Here is a 17039-nt window from a genome sequence, read left to right on the forward strand (position 1 = left end):
TCATTAGCGACAATCACACTTGGAGCTTCGTTATTATGCGACAAATGGCGTCAAAAACGGTGCGGATCGTGCTTCATAAAATTAGTTAATGTCACGTCATAGTAATTTGCTTTAGCAGCAGCCATATTTGTGCGCAATATAGAGCTTAGCGCCGAAATTTTATTATGATCTTTGTTTGACTTCTGTCTCTCACGGTTAATTTTCCGCTTTAAATGTATAATTTCGCGGGTTATCCACGGGTTCCGTTTATTTATTTTCTTCTTCCGAGTTGGCACAAATCTGTTTACGCAGTAAAAGACGATATGTTTAAACGCAATCCACATCGCATTGACGTCATCCGTTGAAGTGAATTCATCAAAACACAGCGAAAGATGATCAATAATGCTTGCGTCATCGGCTCTATCGAAGCACAGAACATGCGTAGTACTACCAGCCTTCGGGTATACAGCGGTAGACTTTTATCTCCACATAAACTAGCTTATGATCCGAGAGGCCGGTTTCAACCGATACGTCGTAGTCTTCAAATCGCCCGTCTAGGAACACCAAGTCTAATACAGATCTTGATTTCCCAACTACGCATGTGCACTCATGAACTAGCTGTTGTAAATCCTTACTGAAAGCTATTTCTAGAAGTAGTTCGCAATGGACATCTTCGCGAGGCTGAGTGCTAAGCGTGGACCAATCAATCCCTGGTAAGTTGAAATCACCAGCAATGATTATGCGACAGCTGCTCTTTTTAAGGCTTTCTAAGTAAAGCTGCATATCTTCAAGATAGGAAATGGGAGATTTAGGCGGTCTATAAACAGTTCCAAGAATTATCCTTGTTTTATCTAGCTTAATTTCACACCAGATGCTTTCATGTGTTGGAATGCCAGTAATTTGCGCACAGTCAATATCGGCCTTGAATACAATGGCAACTCCGCCCCCACGAGCATCGCGGTCTCTTCGTAAGATTTTGTAATTAGGTGGTACGAGCTCTTGGTCTTGTATTTCGGGCCGCAGCCACGTTTCCGTTATTGCAAGCACATGGAGATCGTAATTAGCCAGGATATATTCTAAATCTCTAATTTTGTTTACTAAACTTCTAGCGTTCAAATTGGCAACAAGAACCCCTTCGATTTCGACGAAACACCTTGATTCTACGCCACAAGCGGGAAACTTGAACAAGGCACAAGCGAAAGAACCGCCGTGAACCTGGATGTCGTAGCCATATTTATTTGTAGTGTTGCAAGCCTGAGTAACGGATTCTGGAGTTGCCAATAGACGCGTTGACATGCAGTCGTGTCCGAAGGCTTGTTCCTTTTGCCTTTCGTTTATTAACTTTGTTTTGTGGCTAAGTGCTTGTTCAGTGCATATGTACTTGTTTGATTTCAGTAAAACTTCTGTTGATAGTCAGCGCTGCGTCCATCGTCCTCGCCTTCGTAAAGAACGTTTTCATGCTGCTTTCCTTTAAATGGAATATCAACTCGCCCTGCAAACTATCCTTCTGCTTTATTCGCGTGGAATTTCAGTGGCAACTACTTTAACAGCGTACTTACAACATATCTTTTACACGCCGCCGCCGCGGTAATTTCACGAGCATTGATTTAGCGTATAGGAATGGCGGGAGCGAGTTTAGCGCACTCAGAGTAGCAACTTAATAACGACATGAAGCCGACTAACAATGAAACGAAAAGTTTAGGATGAAGCTCTACCTCACGTGCTCCTAAATGCGCGAGAACGGTGACGTCGGATTGCTCAGCAACGAATACATTGAATTTCATGAGTGTTGTTGCAGTTAAAGAAGAACTCTAAAATCTACCAACTTAAAGCAGGACTCTTTCTTTTTCAGGTCAGCAGTTTTTTACAAGAATCGGTAAATATGTCAATCCTTTTTTTCATATTGAAACAGTAAGTTAAACCTTTTTTTTTCAGCCTTGCAGTAAAGTACGATATTCAAGTTTCCCAAACCACCCCTACTGGGGCCTCTAAAGCCGAAAAACTATGAAACAAGCAACATACTTGAGAAAGTCCTCTTCAAAAGTTTCGTTAACACTATAGTGATTTCACGTAGGCTGCTATCCCATATACGAGTATTCGTCTACTTGAGATGCTTAAGCAGGCGGAGCCGTTTATGGAATATATGTTACATCGAGATCTGCTAGAGTTGCAGGAGTTTGTGATTTCGAAACTTTGGCAATTTTTATTGCGATAGTACACTCCAGGCACATTCTCGCCGTCGCCGTGATGTTCCTTATCAATTCCAAGTGCGATAACATCGCGGCCGCGCGTCGCGTGCTGTTGGTCTGAGTGAGAGCCTACGAAGTTGAGCCGTGAAGGCTCGTGGTTTGATCTAGTATGCGCTAAAGAGCAGGAAGCATCCCGTGTTCCATCGCTCGCAAGGCAGCGGGGAGAGGAGGAAGGGGGGGGGCGCTCTACCCTGGCTGCTGCTGCGTATGGCGCAGCTGAGCGCGGCCACGTGGGCCCTACTTGAAAGAAATCTGTGGTGGGTTCAGAGCATAGGTAGCCTAGTGCCAATGGCATCGTGTGCGCCGTGTTCTCGCCCCCTAGTTCGCGTTGAAACGAAAGGCAGCACGAAAGGAGATTCGCTCGCTGCTGTTTCTGCTCCAGAACGGGAAGTTGGGCCAGTTGGTTGGGATTCATGGTAAGGTTTGTAACAGCGCACCCAAGACAAGGACAACAGTGTCGTCATTTTATTCCTTCTGTTGTCCTTGTCTTGGGTGTGCTATTACAAACCTAACTATGCTGTTTCTGCTTTTCCTTAGACCAGCTTTTTCGCAGCGTGTGTCCCCGATCATCTTATAAGATGTGCTTATGAGCGCCTATTCGCTCGTCACACCATGCTTCGTGATTATATCGCGCTTAGTGTTACACTGACGATTTGAAGTGGAACCCGCCGTGGTAGCTCAGTGGCTATGGCGTTGGGCTGCAGAGGACGAGGTCGCGGGATCGAATCCCGGCCACGGCGGCCGCATTTCAATGAGGGCGAAAACACCCGTGTGCTTAGATTTGGGTGCACGTTAAAGAACCCCAGGTGGTCGAAATTTCCGGAGTCCTCCACTACGGCATGCCTCATACTCAAAAAGTGGTTTTAGCACGTAAAGCCCCATAATTAAATTTTTTAAAGTGAAGGACAGGACGTGGACGTACGTACGTTGCGCTACGTACGTCCACGTCCTGCCCTTCGCTTAAAATCGTCAGTGTAACACTAAGCGCAATATAATCCTGAACGTTCACCAACTACCGCCCTTCATTGCTTTACACAATGCTTGTTCATTTAGTTAGTTAGCGAATGTTTACAAGTTTATAGTGCCCATAGAACTATTATCCTTACTTCGTACAACTGTCTAATAATTTCCTGTCGCAATCAATGCGTCGCCTTTCGGGCGAAACTGCTACTCTTTTAAGTGCGGCAAGCTTCGGCACTTTTTATGAATGTATTGAGGGCCTAAAGAAAAATTGTGCGTCCCAGAGTAAGTCGAAATCCGCTTTCTTTCTTTCACACATCTGCAGAAAACGCAGTTATAGAAGAAATATATGGGGGACGGCGGAAATTCGGACCACTTGGGGTACTTTAACGTGCACCTAAATCTAAGTACACGGCCGTTTTCGCATTTCGCCTCAATCTAAATGCGGCCGCCGCGGCCGGGATTCTATCCCGGACGTCGTTCTTAGCAGCCCAACACCACAGCCACGAAGCAACCACGGCGGGTATCGAATTCAGCGTTCCTACGTTTCACTTGAATTGTAATATAGGAATCCGAATGGCACCAAACGTAAGGCTTCCTTTTAATCTGAAACTTTAAAGACGTGATGTTTCATAATTCAACTCGGCACCAGTACATAGCACAGGCAGCACTCTGGCAACCAAGCTGCGGCGACGGCTGTTTCTCCGTCTACACAGACGTTACCTTTTATAAATTTATTACAAAGTTCTTTCGAATGCATTCTACAGCAAAAAACAAATTTAGAATAAAGAGACTTCCTCGATATGGCATTTCTGACGGATGCATATATTTTAAAATGTTTCGCTGCAACAATTACGGAAGCATTTATGAAATATAGGGAATCTCTTTTAACTGAAAGTTAGACGAAAAGGAAAAGGTAAGAGGGAAAAGGAAATAATAGAGGATTATTACTCTAGAAAGGAAGGAGATAAATGTGTAAGTGCTCCTTCTCTTCTCTTGTCGGCTAAAGAAATAGCTTTTTTGGATGAATAATGATGATGTTGCTGATTTGCAGATGTTTTTGCAGCTGGTGTACGCATGCCTATGCTGAAAAGGGTATAAAATGGCTGGAGAACTTCAAGTAAACTTCCAGTTGCCAGTCAGCGCTTGTCTGTTGTATTTGTTTCCTGTGTACTTGTTTTATTCGCGCTGTTCAACCTCATTTCCAGATAAGGACTCGTGCACGAAATGTCATGCGATGAGCTTAGAGCCGGCTATACACGTGCTAGAAGGCGACATTGCAAATTTGTGCGGCGTCATAAATTCCGCCCACTTTCACCTAAAAAAACTGAAACATAGGCCCCGAGCAGTGTAACTGTCACGCGCCTTGAGGACGCCCGCGAGGGGCGTCACTGTTTGCGTCTTACGGTAGGGCAAATAGAAAGCAAGGGTCTGCGTGAAGCTATGGCATTATGCGATCTCATGAGAACCTATACAAAACGAGACTGCTCATATATTAGCAATAATACTTTGTTTCGGACCAGCTTGTTCATAATTCAATTATAAACATGTTGCGCAAGTTGCACAAGAAAAGTAAAAAAAAAAGGAGAACAGGACAGAGCGCAGACTACGCACAACTTCACTTCATGAAACGACCCAAAAACTTATATAAAAACAACCTGATCAGATGCGCCACCCGAATGCGCACAACCTGGACGATGAAATGGCCACCACAAACACGTAATGTGCAGACTATGTTTCATTGACAAAAAAAAATGTAGTACAGCAGAAAAAAAGCTACCCTCAAGGCGCTTCTTAAAAGCCTTGAGCCTCTTTTGTTTTGGTTTTTACTGCGTACTCTGTGGTCTTTGTTAATATTTTATTTCGGTTTTGCTGTTGATGTCTCTGAAAAAGGCCTTGCGGATGAGCTTTTTTCTGCCGTATTTTAGCTCGTGGAATATAGTGTGCTCACTCCGTATCTGTGGTGGTGATTTGATTGTCCAGGTTTTGCGCATACGGGTTGTCCCGGTGGCGTGCGTGATTAGGTTCCCTGTATAAAGGCTTGCTACATGTCGCTTCATGAACTAAGGTTCGGAGTCTGTGCTGTGTCCTGTCCTCTCTTTTTTTGTCTTTTGTTGCGCAAGTTGCGCAGCGCGTTTATAGTTCATATTAGATTCTTGCATATTAGTCAGGTAGCAGGCGACGCTTTACGATTTACACGCGAGAGGAAGACCATAAATTGGGATTCTACAGTACAGTACGGTATAAGTTAACATCGTACGAAAAGCTCGCTGTGACCAAGGCGCTTCTCTCTCTTGCAGTCAACGTGGGAATCATAATATGGTGCTTGCGTGCGCCCTCCTGTGCTGTACTTGTATTTATGCGGCCTCAAGAAATATGTCGCCCAGTCACCCACACTTTCTCTCCGTGGTGCTTACCAGCGGCCGTGCCATTGATCCGCAGACCTAGAGAGGGAGAAAAAGAAATTGAAAGCTGCATTTAGAATCTTTAATACGAGGGCATTACGGAGTTCCTTTCGCGACCCCGCCCCACCAAAGAGCCGTGGCAGAAAAACGGTACTCAAATTACGTCACCTTCATTTATCTAAACAGTGTGTTTTCTACCGCAACACATGCGTGACGTGGCACACTATGTGACAGTTAACAGAGGCGACATAATTTGTCTCACGGAAACACGGATGAGCCCGGATGACAAGAGACAGGTCATGTGATACCCATTCGTGTGCGCCGCTCAGCAAACCGACAGTGTTGGTGCGGGCGTCGCCTTATGTACGACAATCCAGGAGATCATGCACGACCCGTCGAGCTCGGAGACTGTTTCGGTGCGCACTGAAAAAAATGTGGAGCTGCACAGTTCGTCCAAACGGGACTCGTGGTTGCCCGTGCGCATGCGTTGCGCCAAATCACTCTCTTGAACGCGGAAGTGTTAGTGTACAGGGAATCGGCCTTTGGCTCTACGCTGCAGCAGGTCGATGCTCGTCGTAGGAGGCTTCATTCAGGACGCATGTTCAACGCAGCCGCACTAAACGCAGCATCATTTCCCGGCAACACTAAACTGAAGGACATAACTCAGCGACAAATAATGCTCTCGCATTTACACGCTACAAGAATTGCTTAGGTGCGGCCATAGATTTTTTCTTTTTCATGAGTGTTAAATATCCTGTGTTTTCATCATATTTTACTGGATGCAGGTGACTTGCCAGCCAGTGCTCGTTATTACTAAACGAACACAGGGCCGGTGGCATAATGCAGCGATTCCTTACAGTAGATTATGTTGCTGTCTTATAGCCCTCAGCCCACAGCCGGCTGATCCTGCTGATATCGCGGGTGGGGCATCGCTTGGAACACTGACCTAGCGCGATTGTCCTTCGATTATCCTTCGATAATCCTTCGATTGTCCTAGTCCAAAACACACTATAAAAAAGCCCTTGTAGTACGTGTCAGAACCACGATCTGATATTGAGGCACGCCGCAGTACAAAACTTCCAGATTGCACTTAAAGGTAACTAGACTGGCGTTTTTGCGCTTCTCCCCCATCAAAAAGCGGCCGCCGAGGGTGCGAGATCGGCCACGTGACCTTGCCCTGAGCCAGCGCCAGGGCAAGGTCCTGTCAGGGCAAGGTCAGTGCCACAGCCACTGAGTCAGCGTAGCGGGTCCAGTAGGGAAAATAATGTTGCTGTAGAACGCAACGAGTGCAACAGATAGACACCTTGTCTGCAATGTGGGAAAAAAAGATAGAATATTGTATGGTTTTCAGCAGTTCCCCAGTCACTCAATGTTGCATTGCGGCATGCAGTAGTTCACTAACACACTCTAAAGAAACAGAAGTGCTCAGATTTGCGCATGCATCGCCAAAGTTCGCTCGGAAATACGAGCTGCACATAGTGAACAGTGTAGCAGTTCGTAGAGGCGTGGACTAATTCCAGGAAACGTACTTTCATGCGCGAGCATCGGTGTGTGTTTTATTCTAAGACGTGAAGTTAGCACGCACGATGCTGTGTGCACTTGAGAGCCGTTTAATATGGTGCTTCGGAAAATACTATGGCGTAGAACATTTGAAATTTAACACGCGATGGGTTCAGTACATTTTCGCTGCGCTGACTTTTGGTGGGGGAACCCATCATTGGTCTCACGCATTTGTTGTAGGACGTGTTTTTGATGTCACCTATTGCTCAAGCTTTAACCTCCCAAAAAAGAAAGTCACACGCTCCACTAGGTTGGGGCGTTTAAAACTATAGAGTGTGCTGGGATGGACGTTTGCGCGCGCATTTCTAAGCCTTAAATATAACTAATTAGGCAAGAAAGGCCTAGATTATCGCATGTAAATGCCTCATTTCTTATTGGTCGTATAGGCACCGACACCTTCCTTGTGTATATGCAGTGGCATCGGGCTGCATATTTCTGTGCACGCACGCACTTACTGGGCCTGACGAAGTGCACGACGACGCCGGTGAGCACGACCAACAAGGCGGTCAGCAGGAAACAGGTTCCCATGCAGAGGTAGCACGGGTTTCGACCGCCTTCTCCTGCAGCAGAGCGAAATGCACAATGATAGAAAATGATTGCATGCGCAATCAGAATAAATTAGTCCGACGCACTCCTAAAGTCGTCCTGCATACGTTCTACTTAGTGTGTATGTGCAAAAGTGTTTTATTTATCATGTAGAAGCTAAAATTAAGTTTAGGGGTTCTACGTGTCAAAACCACGATGTCATTCTGAGGCACGCCATAGCGAGCGCCTCCGCAATCATTTTTGCCAGCTGCGGTTCATTAACGCTTACCAATACATAAGCTCAACGAGCGTTGTCTCAATTCGCTGCTATAGAGATGTGACACCACGGCCGTGATCGAACCAGTGATCTCTGTAGCGGAAAGCCATCCCAACCTTCCTTCTCTTTCTCTCCGACCATACCCCCTTGCTAAAGTGCTCAGCCGTATTCCCTACAGGGCAGCACAAACTGGCAGCTCCTTCCCCACCGTGAAAACCACTCACAGTGCATGCGTGCAGGCTAGCAAACTCCGCTTAGTCCGATAGGGCGCGAGGCATACCGAGCTGCCGTCTACCGCCAGCGCCCAAGTGACGTGTTAAGTCGGATCCCGTGCGAAGCATCAGCTCTGGCGGCGCCGGAAGCACAACGTGTTGCAATGTAAGGGCACGTAGTTTTGGCCATTTGCTGCGATTACGTTTACCCGATAGAGCATTTTGTTTCATAGATCTGTTTTTCTGGCCCATATTATAAACCTTCCTGCGTGTACAGTATGCATGACATCTATGCCGTGCGGTAATGGACCGATGCGCTTGCTTTTGCATAACCGGCAGCAATCGCTAAAACTTGGTGGCGCGCTTCCAGAGCAAACATATACATTTACGCAAGATCACGCAACACGACCCCCGAAAGAGAGGCATTCAGATGCGGCAAAAAATGCATACTTGAAATTAGCGCGGCAATTTACGGGAACACACGCACACACAAAAGACATAAAACGAGCGCTGTGGTACCTGCGCAGAGCTGGTCCTATGACCTTCGTTTATTACTGCCCCTTGCTTTTCGCGCTACATTGAAGTATAAACACCATTCATTACAAGTAGTGTAGCTTTTGTGCCCTAGGGGAAGAACTCACGCCACCGTTCGCGCGGCAAGTAGTGCGCGCGGTATGATAACGTGTGGTGCAAATTTCTTGCGCTTAGATGGCTTGAACCCAAAGGATAATCCTTCGCACAATGTTTAACCTCTCTTTGTGGGTAAGGCTTCTCGCTAAACACATCGGCATGCACCCGTTAATCTGTTGGTCCAGTCAAGACATCGTATTTGCCCGTTTACTGTCCACGCTAACTGGTTCATATCTGCTTGACTCTGTGATGAAAGCATCTATCTTCTTCCTATTTGACCCATAACCACGACTTAATTAGTACTAAAATAATAAAAAAAGCGAGTTTTATCAGACCTAAAGAGTCTCAAATTCGGTTAAATTTTGGCGTGAGTGTCAAATATTTCCACAGCCTGAGAGTCTCAATTATTTCTAATGGATACGCACCGGACAACGGCGGGAAATGACGTGTTTAACTGTTTTAGTGCTGAATGACACAGAGGAGGACAGTCAATTTATAGGTGTTGTTTTACAGTGGAGCTGTATATGGCTTGCCGATTCGTCCGTCAGTCTGTCGGTCGCCAGTGCGCCGAAAACTCCCCCGGCGCAACGCCATGCGTATGCGCGCGAAAAAAAAATAGAGGCGCGCGTTTAGCCAACGTCACCAAGGCCATACAAGGCCTGTTTACTCCGATCCATGACGTCACGCTACCTATACCGAAATTTCCATTGGCAAGACTGGCATGATGAAAGCGGTAACGTCAAAATAACCGTTGCCTACTCGGCAGCATCTCCATTAGCTTCCATGGCATCGGGCCCGGTAACATGACGTCATGAATTGGAGTGAAAAGGCCTTGTGCTGTCTAGGTGGTGTTGGATTAGCTGCCCCAGAAGCGACATCGTTGCTCTTCCTCACAGCCGAGGGCGCGGGCAGTAGTTTCTCTCCGGCTCCGAAATGGGTAGGCCACGCGTCATACGTACTCCTGAGGAGCAGGCAGCTTTCGATGAGCAACGCCGCGAGCAGAACGGGGAACGAACTCGTCTACGCTGTGCTGAAGCTGCAGCAAGGGAACAAGAACAGGCTCGTGCAGCCGAGCGCAAGCAGCAACTGCGTACCTAGGATCCACCAGCCTACCAAGCAGTCGTTTAATGAACCGTCGGGATTAACCCAGTGATAAGAACCGGGGCTGCACGTTTCAGCTTCGCTGGTTAACCATCTGTACAAAGCGCTTGGGCGGTGATTTCTTCCGTATAGCCACGCGACGTCGTAGCCCAGTGGCTACGGCATTGCGCTGCTAAGCTCGAAGTCGCTGATTAGACACCGCTAGCTGCGGCCGCATTTCGATCGGGACGAAATGCGAAAACGCTCGTGTATACTTAAATTGTAAGTGCACTCTAAATAGTCCCAGGTGGTCAAAATTACTCCGGAGCCCTCCATTACGGCGTGCCTCATAATCATTTTGGTTTTGGCACGTAAAACGCCAGAATTAAATTTTTAGTGCTTTGAACGTCAAGAAACGAAAAAAAAAGTACATATCTCAAAGCTGTGATGGGTGCATAGTGGTCATATTTGTGCGCAGTGCACTAGAAATTGGCTAATATATTCATGAGGTGTTGGTACCCCACCATCGTTAGCATTCCTTACTAGATTACAGTAGACCACGCTGTAGGGCTAGTTGGTTCATAGATTTCAAAAGATGAAGCGCCAGCAGAGACAGCACACCAATGAAGAAACAACATTGACAGGACAAGGCGCGTGTCCTGTCAATGTTGTTTCTTCATTCGTGTGCTGTCTCTGTTGGCGCTTCATCTTTTGAAAGCTTAGTAAATTTCCCGTAAAAAAGAAACGCAACGCATGCGAAGAGCCTCCCCCCCCCCCCCCCCCCCCCTTGTTCACAATACCAAAACCTGCCCGTATGGACTGCATGTCTTTCGCAAAAAGTTACGTTATGACATCGCACCGAGGAATTGCTAGAATAACACGTCCACAACGATGAACGTACGCCGGATGTAATTACCACCGCAGAGTGCGTTTGCACACCAAATACCCGAACGCAAACTGAAACAAGCGTGTCTCGCTATCTTAGTGGGCACCACAAGCTTCTGGGGTGGGCTCCCATTGCAACGTTTTCGCACCTAATACGATAGTCGGTGATTGTTGACAATCAGAAACAAAGTTCTCCGACAAAGATATGAAAGCTCGCCTCCTCAACGGCAAGAAAAGACGGCTAGCTGCAAGCCGTTGCGGAGCTACTGAGACGAGGCGAAGTGGTGTCACGTGATCCAACTTTCGACCTAAAAACGACAGCAGCGCCAGCGCTTCCATTAGCAGCCCTCGCGCCCAATAATTTTCTTCCTCTCTTTCAAATTACCCACTGCTGAAGAAATTCGAGCATGAGTTAAAATACAGCAACACAAAATACAGAAAATATACGAAATATACACGAAATGCACGAGACATACGTAACTGCATCAAAGGTAAATTGGGCATTATTTTTATATAATATTATGACAAAATACTCCGCTCCATTATGGGCTCGAAACGCGTGAATGACGCTGCTTATTTCGGCATCTTTTGAGACAGTGTTTCGCTTGTTTCTCTCAAATTATCCGGCAATACCTGAAACCGTAGCTTACCCCTAATCGTACAGATTGCTGCTGGCGTAGCGCTCACCGTTGGTTCCGCTTTCGCTTTGACGGCGACGCTTCTTCGGCGAGGCGCGGGAGGGCCGATCGACGTTAGGGGACTTTCTGAAATGACCATGAGGTGGGTGTGGCACTGAGTAATTCGCGCGCTAAACTACAGCAACAATACAGCCTTCACGCTAACCTAGTTAGTTGATATTGTCAAGTAGTGACAATGCAGAAAACTGCCCTCCATTATGGTGTCCTTCATAAACCAACGTGCTGTTTGGGGACGCTAATCTCTCCAACAAAATTTTTTTGCTATATCCGTCTAATAATCGATGAAACGGTTCAAACCATTTTTGCTTCATAGAAAAAAGTCATTACGTGTTCCAGTATAGAGGATTCCTGTTGAAAATATTCACAGGAGAAGCTATAACCTAATACAAAGTCCGCACTAAAACTGCCGTATAAACGAGCACAAGGAAGCCGAAACAAGGGCGCTAGCTTTAGATGTTCGCGATGACTTTTTTTGTGTTATTAGTTTCTGTATACTTTTGCTTTGTGGCGTATACTTGTCATTCACGTATTTAGCGGTCTCCAACTGTTTGCAAAAATATTTATCTCCGTAAGTTATAACCGTAGCGGTAACACAATGGACAAAAGAAAGGTGTCCACAACACAATCGTGTTGAGTGCACGTTAAAAAGAACCCCAGGGGATCGAAATTAATTCGCAGTGCCCTACTACGGCGTGCCTCATAATCAGAGCGTGGTTTTGGTACGTAAAACCACAGAATTTAATTAATTAATTTAAGACAAGTTTGCGCAAGGACACAGATGCCCTGCCATTTTTCATGCGCATTCCTTGTTAATGTTATACGTTTATTGTTTTGACTATGGATAGACTAGCCCGAGAGCATGCTTTGTTGACGCGTACTAATGGCTGTTCGAACAACAATGTTTCTGCAATAACTTGAATATAAATAGTAGGCCGTATGAGCATCGTTCAAATAAAATATATAAATACATTTTCTTCTTACTTACAAAGTTCAAGATTACGTATACACAGCAGGTGTACTCGGCAAAATGCAAATGATAATCACAGGCTTTAACACACTGGATGCCGCTCCAAACATTTATGAGCGGGTGGTATTCATGCATTTTATGAATGAAAGGGGCAAGACTGAACCAACCAATAAGTGAAAAATTTATCTAGAAGTGTTTGCACCTTGGGCAGTTGTATCTACGACAGAAAAGAACTGCGAGACTACGCCCCACTACAAAACGCGCCAATAGGTCGACTTGTTATGAAGATAGTGAAGTTAAACTGACTGTCGACATCATTAAAAATCAGCTAACTTGCCAACCTTAAATACCATTCCTGTGACCTAAACATGACATAGTAATAAAGTAAACTGTCCTTTTAGATTAATAAAAAAAAAACAAATCTATCTGCCGACAAACCATTAAGTAGACCTGATTTGATGGCTCCATAAACTCAACAAGACATTGTTTTAGAGAACTATACAATAAGGCAGTTAGCTTTCCGAGGTCACCTGCTAGCTAAATGCAGTTCTTTATCAGTTCATGGACGCAGAAGCTATGACTAAAGGCGCAATGTGTGAAAAACTTCATAACACCTTCGACTGCAGGTTAACCAGCAGTCATGCAGTGTTCCCGAAAGTACATTAAATCAGCACATAGTTATAAATAGTATACACAAGTACGGTTAAAATTACAGCTTGCGTTTAGCTATATAAAGGAATTTTCAGAGATAACACTCTCGAGAGCACTATTCCAAAAGAATTTTTTCTACATAGAAAGAAACGAGCATTTTTCCTCGCATGATAAAAACAAATATTCGAAATGCACCATAACAAGCATCGAATAAAATCTCAAAACCGAAGCAATGCCTGAATGAGGTCAAACTAAAACACTACCCTTATAACATTTCTCTAACTACGTAGTTGTGTTTGTTGCGCCGCTTACCACAATTTCGTAAAAAGCAAGAGCGCTTGATGCAAGCACCTACAAAGTTATAGTATTCAAACAGCACAAATTGAAGAAAAGCGTGCACAATACATAATTCTGAAAGTTACTGAGTATACCCCGTACGATCCACTAAATGCGCGCCATAGAATTTCCAGGATTGATTCACATCGGTGATCTTACAGAATCAGCTTGCTGATTGCAGGGAACGCTTCGGTCGTGCAGGGCCAGTGAATAAAGGCAGTGCAACCTTGCTTTATCAATGAATTGACGTCGCTGACTGCAGTAGCTACATGCATGATAACCATTCTCATGACGTCACTGACAGCGTAAAAATAAAAAAGCAACAGTGGTGCATATTGCCTGACTAAGGTGCAGGGCAGATTAAATGGCGTCTCTTTGTTGAAACGAATAAAAACAGAAATAAACAGTATAATATGACAGCGTTGTTTATGAGGGAGACGTCGGAATATAAAAACTGCAAAATGCGAACCACAATGTCAGTTCCAAGAAGAGTAAACACTTGGTATCATTTCGCTTGGTTATACCCCGTCCTTAATATTAGAATATGATTCGCTGTTCACAGATCATTAGCCCATAAACGTTCAAAAGCCCATATTTATAACGTATATTCTAAAATAACGCATTGCGTGTAGCCCAGCCAAGAACAATTCTAAGTTGAGAATTGACTACTTCCCAATATGGCTCAATAAACTATGCTCCCGCTCAGTTAGAATGCCTTTAGAAGAAGTATCAGGAATCATTTTAAACAGCCCATTCATGGGTCACCAAGTCTATCGGCTGAATCTCTAAGTAGCCTAAACGAAGGATATATGCTTACAGGCATTGACTTGGCGCCATGAGGCCCAATAACACTTAGCGCTAGCAAAATATTGTGTTGAATTCAAGTAGCCAAACAGAGTCAATTGGATTCGTATCCGAAATTTCGAAAATGCGCACTTGCTAAATATACTTGCTGCCAATTTGAAACTGGTATTATACACAAGAAACATGGTGCATTGCGTGCCTTATCCTTCTGAATGCTATAACCAGGCTGAGCCATTTATTTACAGCAGATAACGCAGTGTCATATATGCTCCTGATAACTTAAGTTGCGACCCAGCACCTCATCTGCACAGTGAACTTTGTTCTATACAATAAGCACCAATACTTACTCCCGCTCACTGCTACCTGCAGATAAAAAGAAAAGGTGAACTGTTAGTCGGTACCAGTTTATAAAATGGAAATTCTGTCAAGTGATGCGCGTTCGCCTCACCTTGGCCTGACATTTTTCGCTGTCTTCCACACTGCCACTCGTTCCACCGATGTGCCTGTGTCAAAAACCACAGCTTTGCCTATTCTTCAACCTCCTCTTCTACTCAGAACGATCAGAACGAGTGGTTATGTTTATGAAAAAAAAAGCTATTTTTTTAACAGTAAAAGAAGACCGACCAATCTCCCTACTTTTTCATGAAGGTGGTAGAATTTGTCAAACATATATTATTTTTCATCACGTGCGTACCAGAAAGCAACAATTCAGTTGGGACCCAAGCTTCCTCTTTTATTATCGATGTTTGCGGCAAGCTCCACAGCGTGGCTATGCAACAAGGCTTCTGAGACTTCCGAGGCATCGGCTTGTTATGGCTTCGTGATGTCAACTTGATGTCTAAGCTCGTAGTGGCTGAGAGATTGTAAATAATTTCACTGATTATTCCCCACATTTGAGAATTGTAGTTCTTAAATAAGAATGTGTGCGCTCAAGATGTCACTTGATAATTTATCAGAAAAACTTTCTTATTATTAAATTACGCATTCCGATTTCAAGTGCAAGTAACTTGCGCCTCTGAGTAATCCAGTTCAAGCGGTGAAATTGTGCAATGTACCCCAGGTAATTTGTTAAATTCTGACAAAGTTGAAAAATAAGACGGGTAGATTAAGTAGCGCATTTAGGATTGCGTCGCGTCTTCTATCAGTGGTGAGTAGCAATCCGGCAATGTATCTACGGCGGTTATTGTTTCTTTTAGCATACATTTAACAAGGATCTCCAACTCCTTGTATCTGCGGTACTACTCGCCTTAAACGACAAGTTGATCAGCTGCATGGTAGTAGAACAAACAAGGTTGCAGGTACAATTTGACATGTCGTCATTTCACACATAACGCTGATGCAGTACCAGAAATAGGCAGGATCGTTAGTTATTACATAGTAACCCATAAATTCGAATTTCGCGTAAATTAGTGAGACCGTGATAGACGTAGGTTTCTAAAGCAAATAACATAATAGGAAGGAATACGCTTTTAAGCAATTGACAATGTTCGAAAAGTGAATAACGATATAATACGCAAAATATTAAATTGATCTGGCTCTTACAGGACGTGATGCCTTGATGGATATTTAAACGTGATAAAGACATTGTGTGTGAAACGAAATTGCTCCTATCGGCAAACTGCTGAGTAAATAGAAATCATGCGTCGGCTGGGAATCGAACCTGGGCTGGCGCCTGACAGGCGAGTCTTCTACCACTGAACTACCTATGCTTTTCTTTCTTCCTGACCTGGACGAGGAAACAAACTATGCGCGAGAGAGCGAACATCGCTACAGACTAAAATATGCGGACACCTAAGCATTTCTAATAAGTTGTGAATGTGAAAGCATCAATGTTCAGTTGAACACCGCTGTGAAGTACAGCGAGTTACAAACTCCTAGCGGGTAATCCGGCGCGTTGATACACTTGACCAACGCCTCCTTGTTAGCACAAGGCCGGTGCACTTTGAGCTGCCACGTTATGCTACCTTGCCAATCTGCATAGAATCTGATGGGCGCGCTCCCAGGTAAGACCACGTCAAGACCACCGCGGCGGTGGTCTTGACGTTACCGCTTCTGTCACGCCGGGCTTCGCAATGGAAATGTTGGTCGAAGTAGCATGAGGTGATAAAGGAGAGTGCGCAAGCCTGCAATTTAGGAGGCGTTGGTTGGCACGTTTCGATTAAGCGATCATGAACAGCAGGTTGCCATTATCCCTCAAAAGAAAAGTGTATAACAGCTGTGTCTTACCAGTACTCACCTACGTGGCAGAAACCTGGAGGCTTGCGAAAAAGGTTCTACTTAAATTGAGGATGACGCAACGAGCTATGGAAAGAAGAATGATGGGTGTAACGTTAAGGGATAAGAAAAGAGCAGATTGGGTGAGGGAACAAACGCGAGTTAATCACATCTTGGTGGAAATCAAGAAAAAGAATTCGGCATGGGCAGGACATGTAAAGAGGAGGGAAGATAACCGATGGTTATTAAGGGTTACGGACTAGATTCCAACGCAAGGGAAGCGTAGCAGGGGTGGCAGAAAGTTAGGTGGGCGGATGAGATTAAGAATGTTGCAGGGACAACATGGCCACAATTAGCACATGATCGGGGTAGTTGGATAAGTATGGGAGAAGGCCTTTGCCTCGCAGTGGGCGCAGCCAGGCTGCTGCTGATGATGATGATAATGCGCAGTTAGAACGCAGAAGAGAGCGTGCGCGGGCAGGAAAGGCGCGGATAACACAGGCTTCTGAGATCAAGGGTGACGTGGTGTCGTGGCGATACCCCATCCCCTCCCGCAACACTTGGTGCGCTATCGCGGCATCAGATGTTCCCTTTCGCTTGCTCTGCT

General features: G+C 45.1%; 1 protein-coding gene across 1 annotated transcript in view; it reads right to left on the reverse strand.

Moving 5' to 3' along the window:
* The window catches only part of LOC142578410 (tissue factor pathway inhibitor-like), a 50071-nt gene extending 35392 nt beyond the window's left edge, over positions 1-14679 (reverse strand). The window contains exons 1-5 of the mRNA XM_075687799.1: positions 14667-14679; positions 14566-14581; positions 11450-11526; positions 7609-7713; positions 5606-5632 (exon numbers count right to left, since the gene is read on the reverse strand). Coding sequence (XP_075543914.1) covers positions 5606-5632; positions 7609-7713; positions 11450-11526; positions 14566-14581; positions 14667-14679 — 238 coding nt within the window. The remainder of the gene's footprint in view (positions 1-5605; positions 5633-7608; positions 7714-11449; positions 11527-14565; positions 14582-14666) is intronic.
* Positions 14680-17039: the final 2360 nt, after the last annotated feature.

Source organism: Dermacentor variabilis, chromosome 4 (assembly GCF_050947875.1).
Source record: "Dermacentor variabilis isolate Ectoservices chromosome 4, ASM5094787v1, whole genome shotgun sequence".
Taxonomy (NCBI): Eukaryota; Metazoa; Arthropoda; class Arachnida; order Ixodida; family Ixodidae; genus Dermacentor; species Dermacentor variabilis.